Below are 14,299 nucleotides of genomic sequence, written 5' to 3' on the forward strand. Positions count from 1 at the left end.
TGCCCCACCCCAGGAGGTGAGTTGGCACCCCTATGCAATTCTTTCTAGTTGTTGCAATATGTTAGTCATATGGACACATATTGTTCACAAGCATCTGCAAGCTGAAAACAAATTGTTAAACAACTGAATATTCTCATGGCAAAGGATGCACAATGATCATACACAGGGTTTGAAGTTTTATCCCAAAATTAAAGTATAATTCACTTCTTTTATTCACAATTAAATTTCCTGATATGAGGGCAGTAACTGTTGATGAATAACCAGCTGTGAGTCAGCAGCTAGAATATATACAAATTACTTTAAAAACCTTTATCTTTGTATTTTCACATGATGATTTATAATATGCTATGAAACTTTAGTAGTATGAGAAATATCATATACTATGCATTCCCTTGTACACATAAAATGTACAATAATAGCAATTTGCAGTGCTACAGTCTTTACAATTTCTATTCACATCCACCAACAGAACATTGTGATAACATATTCATCTAAACATCACAATTTATGATTGTGAAACTGTTGGTTTTATCTAACTTGTGTATTTCCAAAATTTTAGTTCAGCAGGAACATTATCAATGAGCATGAAAAATAAATAACTGGAAGGTTGTAATATGAAAAAAATGCTAAGTTTCCTATGTTAAAATAGAAACACCTACAATATGTCAATTTATTACTATTTACCTGTTTGTTTATTATTTAATTATACCTATGCATTTATTTATGTATTCTATTTGTTATTTACATTATTATAGTTTTTATTTATTAATTTATTATTATTATGATTTTTTTTCGCATCCAACCTAGATATGGACCAAAAGGTCTCCTGTCGGCATGCTCCACCTTAAACTTACCTTGACTCCTTGATACTGATTAATGAGACCCATGACATCCATCACCTCACATTCTTGCTCTCGATTATATTCGTCCATATTGCTCAGTGCACCAAGTATTATCTGTACAAAATGACAATCAAAACATCAATTACTTTTCATTACTATTCACCACCAAAGTCAACTTCAACATACAATTCTGTATTAGAATTATTCATGCAATTAATATTTTGGGACATTTTCAAATACATAATGTTAGAAATGCATGCAAATTTTGGGGGTTGGCATCAGATTTAAAAGTGAAAACATATGAACATGACTGATCAACTATGAAGTTCATCCATCTCACCAAATTTGCCTATTTATTATGTACATAAACCTTATAACAAGGCAGCTGAATCAAAGCATACAACCACTTTATATTTATTCATTATATGATAAATGTAAAAAAATTAAGCAAAATTAAATATGTAAATAAATAAATGATCCTATGATACTTTGAATTAAGATAAAATTATATACGATGGGGGAGGGGGCAAAATGACATTCTGCTCTATGGTGCAAAAAGTGCCAGAAGCAAAACAATGGTGAGAAGCACCATCTTTTTTTTTTACAAGGAAAAATCTACACAAGAAAAAAATTACCTTAAGCTTATCCATGACAAGATGACGACTAAAGTGTATAGACATCAGTGAAGCCTCAATACTACGAAGAGCAATCAATATGTATCCATTTGGCAGTAGCTCCAAACTGGATTCTGGAACCTTTGGGGAAGAAAAAAAAAAAAAAAAAAAAATTAGAACAGGTTTATTAAATCAAATAAAACAAATTCTTAGTACATACCAAAATGCCTCTTCCCCTTTACAAAGGAGGTAGCCACCTAAGGTATATACACCCACTTTTCACCATTTTACCTTAATTCATTGAGGATATAGGCCCATTCCTTCACCCTGCCCACTGCCTGGGTTAGAAGCAATACAGTGAGACCTCTCATTAACGGACATTAATTAGCTGTGTTTGCGGTGTTTTTGCTGTGTTTTCAGTGTTTTTGGTGCTGTTCTTTAGTGTGTGCAATCACAATGCCACCCAAAAACCACTCCAAATCAACGGATTATTCACATCAACAGACACCGTTACCCCCCATTTAGTCCGTTAATGAGAGGTCTTACTGTACAGGGTCTAACAGATAAATCCGTACAAACTTTGAAGAGGTTTTAAGCACTTAAAAAGTAACATATGGCAATTCTGATTGTTTCCAGATACTTCCATTTGTCTAATAATTTAGCCAGTTGTATACTAGCACTGGTGCAATAAATATTAAGCAATGGAACAAGCCAAACGTTCAGCCATATGCGAACTTCGTCGCGCGGGTCACACTCCTAGCGCCATAATAAGGATGCTAAAATACTCCAGACAAACTGTTTACGATGTTTGTAAACGTTTTGATGAGACCGGCGAAGACCAACGAGCTGCTCACAAGCCCAGAAGGGGCAGAATTCTAACACCTCGCTTTTTAGCTGGTCTCAAGAGAAGTGTCAATGCAAATCCAGCCTTACCATTATCGACATTGGCAAAGAAGAGAGGTGTCAGCACAATGACAATTCACAGAGCATTAAAGAAATTGGGATTAACCTCATTCTCACAAGGAAAAAGACATCTTTTGACACGAAAAATTAAAGAAATCCGCTTGACCAGGTGCCAAAAGCTGTTGAACTGGATGAAGTCGAATGGCTCAGTCATCAAGTTTTTTTCCGACGAGAAGATTTTCACGGTTGATGCGACTTTCAATAAGTGGAATGATCGCTGGATAGCTTCCTCATCCTCAGAGGTTCAACACAAGACAACGACGAAGAAACCAGCAAGTGTCATGGTGCTCTGTGTGGTGTCAACTGAGGGGGACGTCTTCACTCACTTCTTCAACAACAAGGAGAAAGTCAATGCCGTTGTCTATTGCAAAGTTCTAGAAGAGAAAATAATACCCTGGATGAAATATAAGGCTAGTGGCAACCAGTTTGTCTTCCAACAAGACTCGGCTCCAGCCCACACAGCGAAGAGGACCACCAACCTTCTCGAAGGGTCAAATGTGCAGTTCTGGAACAAAGAGTTGTGGCCCTCAAATTCGCCAGACCTAAACCCTTTAGATTATTATTTTTGGGCGCGAATTGAGGCCAAGGCATGTGACAAGCCACACAGAAGTATAACAACCCTGAAGACAGACATCAAGAAGGCTGTGGATTCATTATCAAAGTCTGAGATCATCAACGCTGTATCCAAGTTTCGTAAACGCGTTGAAAGCGTCATAACAGCTGAAGGTGGTTACATTGAATGAAATCATTGTTCTTATTGCCTTTTCTAAATATACTGAAAATTTCATAACTCTCTGTTTATCATAACCCGAGATATTAATCTTAAAACATGTGATAAGAAGTTGTACGGATTTATCTGTTAGACCCTGTACAACAAAGCACGGCACTTCCCCAGCAGGGCCCAAAAGATAAAGGTGATTTATCCCCACTGCTTCATTACATGGCAACCTTCCCTCCTCACCCACTTACGAGTAATTACAGAAGACAAGGAGAAACCTCTTCAGGCCATGTCAATTCATCATACATTCACAATCAATCTCCATTTAATGCTATCTCTTGCACTTTCCCTTACCCTGCTCAAGAGACATTCCCCTTCTACTCAAGGCCCCTTCGCCCAATCCATTCATCTCATTCTTGGCTTTTGCCTTAAGTACATTCCATCCATCTGTACCTTCCACATTAATTTTGCTTGTCTTTCCTCACTCATTCTTTTCATGTGCCCAAACCATCCCAGTATTCTCTGATCAACCATATCTGCCAGCTCCGTTTCCAGCCCTTCTCTGCCTCACTTGCTCATTTCTCACCCTATCCATCCTTCTAACTCCCAATATACTTTTCAAATATTTCATCTCAAACACATCTAAATTTCTTCTTTCTGCCATCCTTACAGCCCAAGACCCTGTCCTATACAGTGTCATGGTGCATAATCATCACTTTATAGTGTTCTCTTTGTGTCCATTCCCAAGATAATTCTTCTTACAACACTTTACTCCCCCCAAGACATTTACTTGCTACTCAGTACTGGGGTATTGACTGAATTTCATGCCTACTGCATTGTAGCATGCAGCTAATGCTTTAGGACCTGTTATGGAGTGCTTCTACAGACCAGAGCCACACCTCATTTGTCTGTTGTAGTAAAATGAATCAAATTTCTACTTATGGAGCAATGATGCTACTTTTGTACCACAACTGTCCCTTCTTTATATTGTTCCCTTGTAACTGCCCTTTACCACTTATATGAGTTGACCTCTTATCCCTTGTGGTAGGGGAAAAAGAATTCTGCCACTGTGATCCTGTGTGAGTTGTAAAAGGCAACAAGGAGAGATAAAGTGATGGGATTAGGGATCCTGCTCTGTCTGTTCATCCTACGAGAAGTCAAGGCATAAGAGTGTCTGGAAGAACTCCAACCAGAACCCTAATATTTGAGTCATTAAATGTGCATGGTTGTGGCACAGATGAGAGTAAAAGGAAAGAGATTGTGAGAAGGAAGATAGATGTGTTTGTGTTCACAGAAACTAAGTTCAAAGGGAATGGTGATTTTGAGTTTGGGAGTATGGTAGGGAGAGTGTTGGGAGTGATTAGGTACAAGGGAAGGAAATGGGGATGTCTGTTCAACAAGGATGCATAAAGGCAAAGGACAGGTTGTGTATGGACAATTAATTAACACAGCCTGCAGGGATTTCTTATCCTCTCTATTTATGCATGAGGTGATATGGAAGAAGGGTCACCATACAAATGAAGCAGTGGGGCCTTACTGTGGATGTGCTGTGCCTTGCTGCATTACTTCTGATCCAGTGGGTGGGCTGGAGAAAGGGAGAAACCTCCACCCACAAATGAATATGATAAAAAGGGATGCAAATGGGTAATGGATAGGTGGGGGATGGGTGCATTCCTTGTAGGGAGGTGCATCCCTTGTAGGGAGGTATATGTGAGTGAGTGAGTGTGAGTGTATGATTCACTATCGTCTTGGATCATGTGCTGGACTCATGATCAATAGCTATTTCCCTCCTGGAAGAGAGCTCAGAGCTCGTATATGACCGATCTATGGGTAATGCTGTGACCCTGCATGCACACACACCCCCAACTCCCTGCCTATGAGAGTTGAAGTAACAACTCGCAGCGCAGTGATACTGAAATTAATTCAGCCCTAGACATGATTCGAACCTGGACTGCCATAATGGCGGCCAGGAATTCTACCACTGTGCCATCAAGTCATGTCAGGGGGTGTTGTTTAGGGTTCTAGTGTGTGTGTATGCATGTAATTCACCATGGTCTTGGATCAGGTGTTGGACTTGTGAGCAACAGCTACTACCCTCCTGGAAGAGAGCTCAAGAGATCATATATGACCGATTTATGGGTAGTCCTGTGACCTCACATGCAAACACGCCACCAACTCCCCACCCATGAGAATTGGAGTATTGACTTGCAGTTCAGCAATACAGAAATTCTTTCAGCCCTGGGTGGGATTCAAATTCAGACCACTGTAATGGTGGCTGCAATCACTACCACTGTGCCATCAAGTCATGCGTGTGTGTGTGATTCACCATGTTCTTTGGATCGCGTGTTGGACTCATGATCGACAGCTATTTCCCTCCCAGAAGAGAGCTCAGAGCTCGTATATGATCAATCTATGGGTAATTCTGTGACCTTACACGCACACACACCCCCAACTCCCCACCCATGAGAGTTGGAGTAACAACCTGCAGCACAGCGATACTGAAATTTCAGCCCTGGGCAGGATTTGAACCCAGACCGACATAGTGGCAGCTGGGAATAATACCAACTGTGTGTGTGTTTTTTTACACACACATACAATAGCAAGTTACAAACATTGCAAACTGAAGCACTATGAGTAATTACAAAATGCATCAAAACCATCCCAATTGGACACTTGCATAAAGAAACCAAAATACTCCCCATAGAACACCACATGAAAATGACAGGAACACATATCCATGCCAGAACCCTTAACAACACATGCCCCTCGCACTATATCTCACAAGCACTACCAACAGAATGCAACAAACAAAACTACACTAACAGCATACCACTCAAATATTTACCACAACCTACCACCCAAACCATCCACACAGAAACACATTCAAACCCAGACAACTATACAAGCCCTTCAAGAAAGACCACCTTCCTCAATACTACTACTCTAACAACAACCCCCAGATGCGAGTCCCACAAAGATAACCCTCACACACCAGACAAGAAATACACTAGCAGGCGTGCTCAGGGCACCATCTGTCATTGAAACAGTACCAACACAGAATAGGCCTGGCCACAGATTCAAACTGCCCTAGATGCAACCACCACACAGGAGACAAAGAACACCCTATACTACTATGCCCCACAATGACCATCCCCACACAACATTACAATATCTCTTCTCTAAGTAACTTATGGCCCCATCAGTTGGATGCTGCCAGTTCCTTGGAGGCCACAAGTCTTCTGCATGAGAAACCAGGGACAATGGATTGATTGATCAAATACATATATACTTTCGTATATACATGGGCTTTGATTGAAATAAGGAAGGCAGGTAGGTAAGTAGGCAGTCAAGGAGCCAGGCAATCAGTCAGAGACAGGTAGGTAGGTAAGTAAGTAGGTAGGTAGGTAGGTAGGTAGGTAGGTAGGTAGGTAGGTAGGTAGGTAGGTAGGTAGGTAAGTAGGTAGGTAGGTAGGTAGGTAGTAATGGAGCCACACAAGCTGCGAGACAAACAGGCAACCAAGCAGATGGTCACAAAGACTGGAAGGAAGGTAGGCAGCAAGGAGGGAGACAAATTGACCAATCAATCCAATCCCCTAGATGTCTTGCTGGATACCCATGGTTCCACAGTAACTGGCAACAGCCACAAAATTGGCCCATAAGTCACTCAAGGAAGTTTGAGTGAAGTCAAGGAAAGACAGTATTTTACTGTCTGGGTAAGGCTAATGAGGTAGTGTAGGATAAGGTGTTCAGAGTCTTCTATGTGGTGATAATCAATGAATACATTGCCCCTGGTCTCTCTTGCAAAAGACACGATGCAACCAGGAAACCAGCAACAGCTGGTAAAGACCATAAGACACTTAGAGATGATTTATTTAGTTCTTATCTGGGGATTGTTAGTGCTAAGCACAGTACTTTGACATGTTCTATGTCTTCTGTTGAGGTGGTTACATCTGGGGCAATTTGGACCTTTGGCCAGGCCTATTCTGTGTTAGAACTCACTTAATGCTGGATGATGTCCTGAGCACAGGTGTGTTAGTGTGGTTCTTATAAGAAATGGAAAAGTTTTCTCTATGGGACTTATACCTGGGAGTTGTGCAGGAGTATTGAGTTTGCCAGTCTTTCCTGAAGGGTTTGTTTAGTTATCTGGGTAAGCATGTATTGTGTAGATGTTTGGTGTGTTTTAGATGGTAGGTTGTTGTAGATGTTTGAGTAGTATGCTACTAGTACAGTTTTTTAATGTTTTCTGTTGGTGCTGCTTGCAAAATGTAGCGTGAAGGGTGTGTTGTTTAGGGTTTTGCAGATTTGTGTTCCTGCCATTTTCATGTGATGTTCTATTGGGAGAATTTTGATTTCTGTATGTCTTATAGAGATGGTTTAAGTGCACCTAGTTATTATTCTCAGTGATCCTTTCTATAGTGATTATAAATTGCTTGTGTTCAATTTGCTGATTACTGGGAACCATCCTGTGAAGGCATATTCTATGGTTCTTATGACCTATTTATAGATATTTATTAATTTCTTATTGCTGTCCAAAGCCCGTGCTAGTGTTGTTTTTATTAGGTCTGTTTTCTTAATGATTTTCACTACCTGGACCTTGATATGTGGGTTGAATGTAATACAAGTATGAAATGTTAGCCCCAGAATTGTTTGGTTACTTTTGACTACAAGGATTTGCCCACTTAAATCTACTGCAGCATAGTTTTATGATCCATGATTATCTGAAGAAAGCAATGTTACTATTTATTTCAGCAGTGAAGCATCTGTTCTGTTACTTTTGAACCACTGTTCTAGCAAACTAGGAACATCAGTAAAATTCCAGAACCACGCAAGCACAGATATTCAACATGAAACTTAGGTTGTCCAATAACTCCTATCATTACCTAATCTAACTTTACCTTCCATCCCTAATCCAAAGATAAATATATCTTTCAAATACAAGGGAGAAAGAATTGAACAATGTGTTTGTGTGATAGTGTATCAGAACAAAAATACTGTTACTGTCTTCAATGGGAAACATTCACCTAAATGGGTGTCACTTCACCCACATACATTCCTCATAGTTTCTCCAAGCTAGCCATGTGATGGGTATGCATGCATGTGAAAGCTGAAATTAACCTCATTTTCACATTTACAGTACAAACTTAAGTCTCAGACATCCTACAAAACTCTTCAATAATTCTTGGTTTAAGAAATTAAGTTTGGGGTTCCTTGACAATGCTGTATTACCATTTTTAAGATTTTATGTTGCTTTTAATCAACAACAATTGTAGTTTCATGTTGAGAAATATATAATTTCGTACAAGAAAATGGGAGATGAACATAATTCCCATTCTTATACATAGATAAGTTGAATTGCAATCAGTCAAACAACGACTCGTATTCACTGCTGAGTGTAATGTTTACATTGGCTCCCCAGATCCAGTCCAGTGGGAACACTTACATGGTAACAAAGAAATTACCACTATATGTACTACAACCGACTAATAAACAATATTACTATAAGACCACAGGCCACGTATTTATTTTACATTGATTTTTAAACTCTAAACATAATCGTGAGGTTATAAATTAAGATTTTTCGTAGTGTTTACAATTCTGCGAGGCGTAAACTATCCATCCCTTCAACACATATTAAATATACTAATACTTCTTACCATATGTAAATAATTTGAATTATGTCCACTTATTTCTTTCTTGTACAACCTATATTCGGCTAGGTTTCCGTATAATTTTTTAACGAGTTTTCTTGAAGCCATTGTGAAGAAAATACGAATATTTTCGCTCTCCACACTCCCTCTGCTTAAAGTCTCCCGTATCTTCAATTTGGCAAACAAAACAGCTGATCGAAGACGAAAGACTATCTTACTGCGTACAGTTCAATGTGTATTGTTTTTGTCTTGGCTACCTCCCTTATAATGGGGAAAAGTCTTCGGTATATAGATAAATAGATAGATAGGTAAATAGATAGATAGATAGGTAGATATAATGTGAATAACCTAGCTAGTTTGAAGGAATTTTAGTATATGAAAATATCTCTTTATTTGATGAAGGGCGTAACACATCGATTATAAAGAAAATGTTATGAAAGGCTAACGTAATTATTCCGGAATTAAGATGTATTACACACGAAGAAAAACATCAAATTAACTCGTAGTGTGAAGAGGAAAAAGGAAAATAACAACTCTTTCAAAATGAACAAGCTCGTGATCAGGGTTTTATCTTGGTTGACGCCACACAATTTTATTCATTTTGAACTTATACGTTATACGCAATATATAGTAAGTGTTATCGAGAGGAAGGGTTGAGAGCTAATGATACTTGTTACCCGAGCGGTTTACAAGTCCAAAGTTTTGTGAGAAATTTGCATTTCTTTGTCTTGTCTCATTTTTATTATTTTGTAATGGTTTGAAAATGTGAATTTACTAGTCAGTTACCACTTCTCAACAATACTTCGTTGCAGAATTCCAAACCTTCTTACTATGTTATCACCACGGAAGCATCTGAATCGTTGAAATTTAACCATTCCTTTCACTATACTCGGTGCATCGAAAACTGGCCGTTAGGGCGGAGCACGGGGATTCCCCCTGTATTGCCATGTAGTGACGTGATGCATCCTACGACTCGTCACACACTGATCAAAGAAATCTTTGGAACTAGCCTTTCCAAGTTCCTGTAGTTGGCAAGCGTAGTTCGCATGGGTGTCCCTGCCAGCCAGCGGTCAGCCAATCAGGAACTTGGAAGGCTCCTCACGTTCCCGCCAGCCTCCCTTAAAAGGTCGGCGTTTCGCCAAGATGGGCAGAACAAGATGGTCCTTGACAAGCTCGGGGACAAGGAAGCCATTCTGTGTGACCTAAGGGAGAGGAACTCGGATGTTGACTTTGTCGATGTCTTCCGGCCTCCGGGCACTGATTTCGTCAGGATTTCCCTTAAATCTAGGTCCGACCTTGAGAAGATTCTCAGGGTAGGACTCAAGATTAGTTTCTTATATCTGCCCCCATCGTCTATTAGAGAGTTTAAAAACTTGAATGTCAGGCAATGCCTGATATGTTACTCCCTGCAACATGAATCCCGATCCTGTCCTCAACCCAATCTGACTAGGTGCTCCAAGTGTGCTACCGACGGACATCGGTATAGAGAATGCGAGGCAGCGAGACTCAGGTGTCTCCTATGTGGGGGAACCCACAGCGCCATCTCCAATTCCTGCCCGGAAAGGAGAAAGGCGGCTGACACAGCGCAGCCTGCTCAACCGATGGCTAGGTCAGCTCCCAACACCCGCCCCCAACCTGCGCAACCCTCTAATCCTCGTCCTAAAACCAAAACCCCCTCCTCCTCCTCCACCTCCTCCTCCTCCTCCTCCTCCTCCACCTCCTCCTCCTCCTCCTCCTCCTCCTCCTCCTCCTCCACCTCCTCCACCTCCCCCTCCTCCTCCACCTCCTCCCCATCCCAAGGCAAAATCCCTCAACCCCCCACCCCCAAACCCAGAACCCACCCAGGTGTTAAGAGGAGGGCTAGTTCCCCTGCTGCCGCCCCTGACCAGGAGCCTTCTTGCGCCCCCAAGGAGCAGCGGACGCAGAGGACGAAGTCCAAGCGTTCTCGCCAGGATGCGAGCAGGCCCTCCACCTGTACCGAAGTCCCTAACATGGTTGCATCAATTATCGGCAGCACCCTGGAAAGGGAGGCAGCTGGTAATCTCCAATGTCCGTCTGGAGACGAAAGGTGCAACCAGGCGAGGGACGCTCAAGTACTTGCTCTGAGTATTGTCTATTCGGCAATGCTCATGTCCAAGAGCAAGGAGCAGGTGCAGGAAGTGCTGTCCACAGCACTCACTCACCTGGGCTTACCTGCCTTCCCCATTCCACCTCACGTCCTAGAGGCTATTCCCTTTGGTCCCAACAACCCATCCTATCCTCACCCAGCCCCTACCCCTCCCACCACCGCTCCCTCTGTTTCCACACCCCCTCCCTCTGATTCCTCCACCTCCTCCTCCTCCACCTCCTCCTCCTCCTCCTCCTCCACCTCCTCCTCCTCCTCCTCCACCTCCTCCTCCTCCTCCTCCTCCTCCTCCTCCTCCTCCTCCTCCACCTGCCCCAAGAAGGCTGCGCAAGAACCTAAACCTAACCCCAGGCTATCACGCCCCAAGTCCAGGGCATACAGACATGAATCCTACCAACGTAGCAACCGTTCACGCTCCCCAATCCTAAGCCCCCGCTCCTCCTCGTCAGGGGCAAACAAATCCTCCTCCGAGCTCCCGCGCCGTGTGGCCATACCACGAGCCAGCTCGACTGGGAGGCCTAAGTTGAACCTGACGAAACTCACAAAGGAGACGCTGCGGGACATAATCCCCTTCACCAGCACTATTCCAGACACTGTCCAGTCTAGTGGTAGTGCATCCTCCTCCTCCTCCGACAGCGAAGTGCTTACCCTCCAAGCCCCTAAGGCTAACTAAGCTTCCTCTTAAAACTCCCTCCAGCTAGTAGGACTCACTAAAGACAACTATTCCTATGGATAGATTGGATTTACGTGTGTTCTACCAGAACGTCCGTCACTGGGCCCCACAAAGGACCAGCACCTTGTTAGAGATTGCCAGACACGGTCCTGATGTCATTTGTTTGACTTCGATGGGTGATCCAGCCCCCGACTCTCTTCCCAAGATTCAAGGCTTCAACACTTGGAGTCGGGGTCTTGCTTTGCACTCGGGCGTCTGTATTTTGGCCAGGAAGTCCCTCCAGGCAACTATACTTGATCAATTTCATTATGAGCAGATGCTCGCGATCAAGTTAAGCACCACTCGCGGTCCCATCCTCCTCTGTACCCTCTACCGCCCTCCCCGTATCCCCTTCCTCCCCTTTGTTGACATTGCCAAGGTGATGTCATACAAAATCCCAACCTTCTTCATTGGCGATTTCAACTGCAGTCATGCTGCTTGGAGCCCTGGAACGCACAACAGCAGCTCAGTGAGTCGGCAACTACACTCTCTTACTATACTTCACCGGCTGAAGTTCCTAGGTCCGGACTTTCCCACATTCATAGGTCATGGATTGCAGGGTAAGCCCGACCTGGTGTTCTCCAACAGCCGAGCTTTCTTCCTCAACTCCACTATCTCACCCGGTGCCCCCACCCTCTCAGACCACATACCCTTAATCCTTCGCATCTCCACCTCACCCATCCTTATCCCCAGTGAGCCTCGGTTACGTTACAGTCAGGCCGACTGGGAAGGCTTCAAAAACACTCTCACGACATACACCAACACAAACATGGACAACACTCCACAAGCGGCGATAGAGCAGGAATGGCGCTCACTTACAAAGTTTGTCAAAAACGCTGTAAAAAAGCACATTCCTAGAACAAAGCACCGAAAGATTGCCACGTTCACCGCTTCTATGCGCACTAACAGACTACGCATTGCACTACAAAACAGATCTACAGATCTATTACAAGCACCCCTAGAGGCCCGTGTAGCCATCCTAAGAGACATTCACTGGCTACAGAGTAGCCTGAGGAAGTCCCTCTACATCGATTCACATCGAGAAGAGGAGCAACTGATGGCCTCGCTCTCCGGCGCCTGTGAGAAGGACCCTTCCAAGTTCTGGAGGTCCCTCAAACGTGAGCTGGAGGAGTGCTCTGTGCCTCCACCCAAGGTCATCAACCATCTTAACCACTCTGCACACTCCCCCCAACACCAAGCTGACCTTCTGGCGTCAGCATGGAGTGAGGTCTTTAAGCCCCATCCTGTGCAAGGACCACATTGCTTTAGCACCTTGCACAGTGTTAACTCATTCATGAACAGCTGTAGTGACCTCATTCCCGACGAGACTGTTGATCTCTCTCAGTTAGATGAAGATGATCCCCTTATCTGCCCCATCGTTTTGGAGGAGGTAAAGGGGGTTATCTCGGCATTAAAACTAAAATCCCCTGGCCCTTCAGGCATCGATGCACACATACTCAAACGTATGCCAGACAACATAATCTCACACATGACGACACTATATAACAGCTCACTAGCCTCTGGGTACTTCCCACAACTATTCAAGGCCTCCCATACCATCCTCATTCCTAAACCCCAGAAACCCGCCTCCGCCCCCCTTTCATATCGGCCCATCTCCCTTCTGGAGTACTTTGGAAAGGTGTTCGAGCACGTCTTAAGCCGCCGCCTGACCGTGTACCTAGAGACGGAGAATGTGCTAAGGGACTGCCAGTTTGGTTTTCGGCCGGGGCGCGGTGCAGAAGACGTAATATCCATAATCACTCAATGGGTTCAAAGACCGCCAGACGGTCGCCCTGGTAAGGCCATTTTGGTTTGTAAGGATGTGGAGAAGGCATTCGATACTGTCTGGCACGAAGGTCTTAAGTACAAATTGTACCACAACTTCGACTTTGCCCTGCCGTTCACAAGGTTGCTCTGCAACTACCTGGACGACAGGTCAATTAGAATAAAGTGGCGGGGCTGTCTGTCCCAACCTTTTGTGCCGAAGGCTGGAGTCCCGCAAGGGTCAGTCCTTGCCCCACTCTATACAATCTATATACAAATGACCTGCCAGAGCCGGCTTATCCTCGCAACCAGGCTCTAACTCTTTCGTATGCGGACGACACTAACCACATAAGCAGACACAAAACGCTGCAGGGAGCGTTACACGTAATGCAAAACATCCTAGACGGGGCACACGCGTGGGAGCAACAGTGGCGCATTAAGACCAACGCGTCGAAATGCAATGCTGTACACTTCCGCTGCAAACGAACCAACAGAACAATCACAAACACTCCTCTTAAAATAAACAACACAAACATCCCAGCGAAAGACCATACCCGTGTGCTGGGTAGCACACTTGATAATGGCCTTACCTGGACCCCACACTTCCGCAAGCAGGGAGCGAAGGCTAGGGCTGTGCTGGGTAAGCTCAGACGCTTCAAAACTGCAACACTGAGAACCAAACGTCGATTGTACCTAGCCCTCGTCAGACCGATTCTGTGCCAGTCCCCGGGACTAAGCCAGCTGACATAACTAACTAAGCCAGCTGACATAACTACGAGCATCAGAAGGTTCAGAATGCCGCTGTCCAGTTCATCACGGGCTCGCGATGGAGCGACTTCAGAACCACTGAGTCTCTACACCAAATCTCCAACATCCGTCCACTCAACCAACACAAACACAAACTTCACTCAAG

General features: G+C 43.7%; 1 protein-coding gene across 2 annotated transcripts in view; it reads right to left on the reverse strand.

Moving 5' to 3' along the window:
* Nucleotides 1–8,968, reverse strand: part of LOC143036789 (short transient receptor potential channel 4-associated protein-like) — a 48,749-nt gene extending 39,781 nt beyond the window's left edge. For both annotated transcript variants that reach the window (XM_076204532.1, XM_076204531.1), the window contains exons 1-3: nt 8,792–8,968; nt 1,478–1,597; nt 855–956 (exon numbers count right to left, since the gene is read on the reverse strand). In XM_076204532.1, the coding sequence (XP_076060647.1) occupies nt 855–956; nt 1,478–1,597; nt 8,792–8,893 (324 nt within the window). In that variant the 5' untranslated portion in view covers nt 8,894–8,968. The remainder of the gene's footprint in view (nt 1–854; nt 957–1,477; nt 1,598–8,791) is intronic.
* Between the last annotated feature and the right edge of the window lie 5,331 nt (nt 8,969–14,299).

The sequence above is a fragment of the Oratosquilla oratoria genome, chromosome 21 (assembly GCF_046742065.1).
Source record: "Oratosquilla oratoria isolate Oo_2021 chromosome 21, ASM4674206v1, whole genome shotgun sequence".
Taxonomy (NCBI): domain Eukaryota; kingdom Metazoa; phylum Arthropoda; class Malacostraca; order Stomatopoda; family Squillidae; genus Oratosquilla; species Oratosquilla oratoria.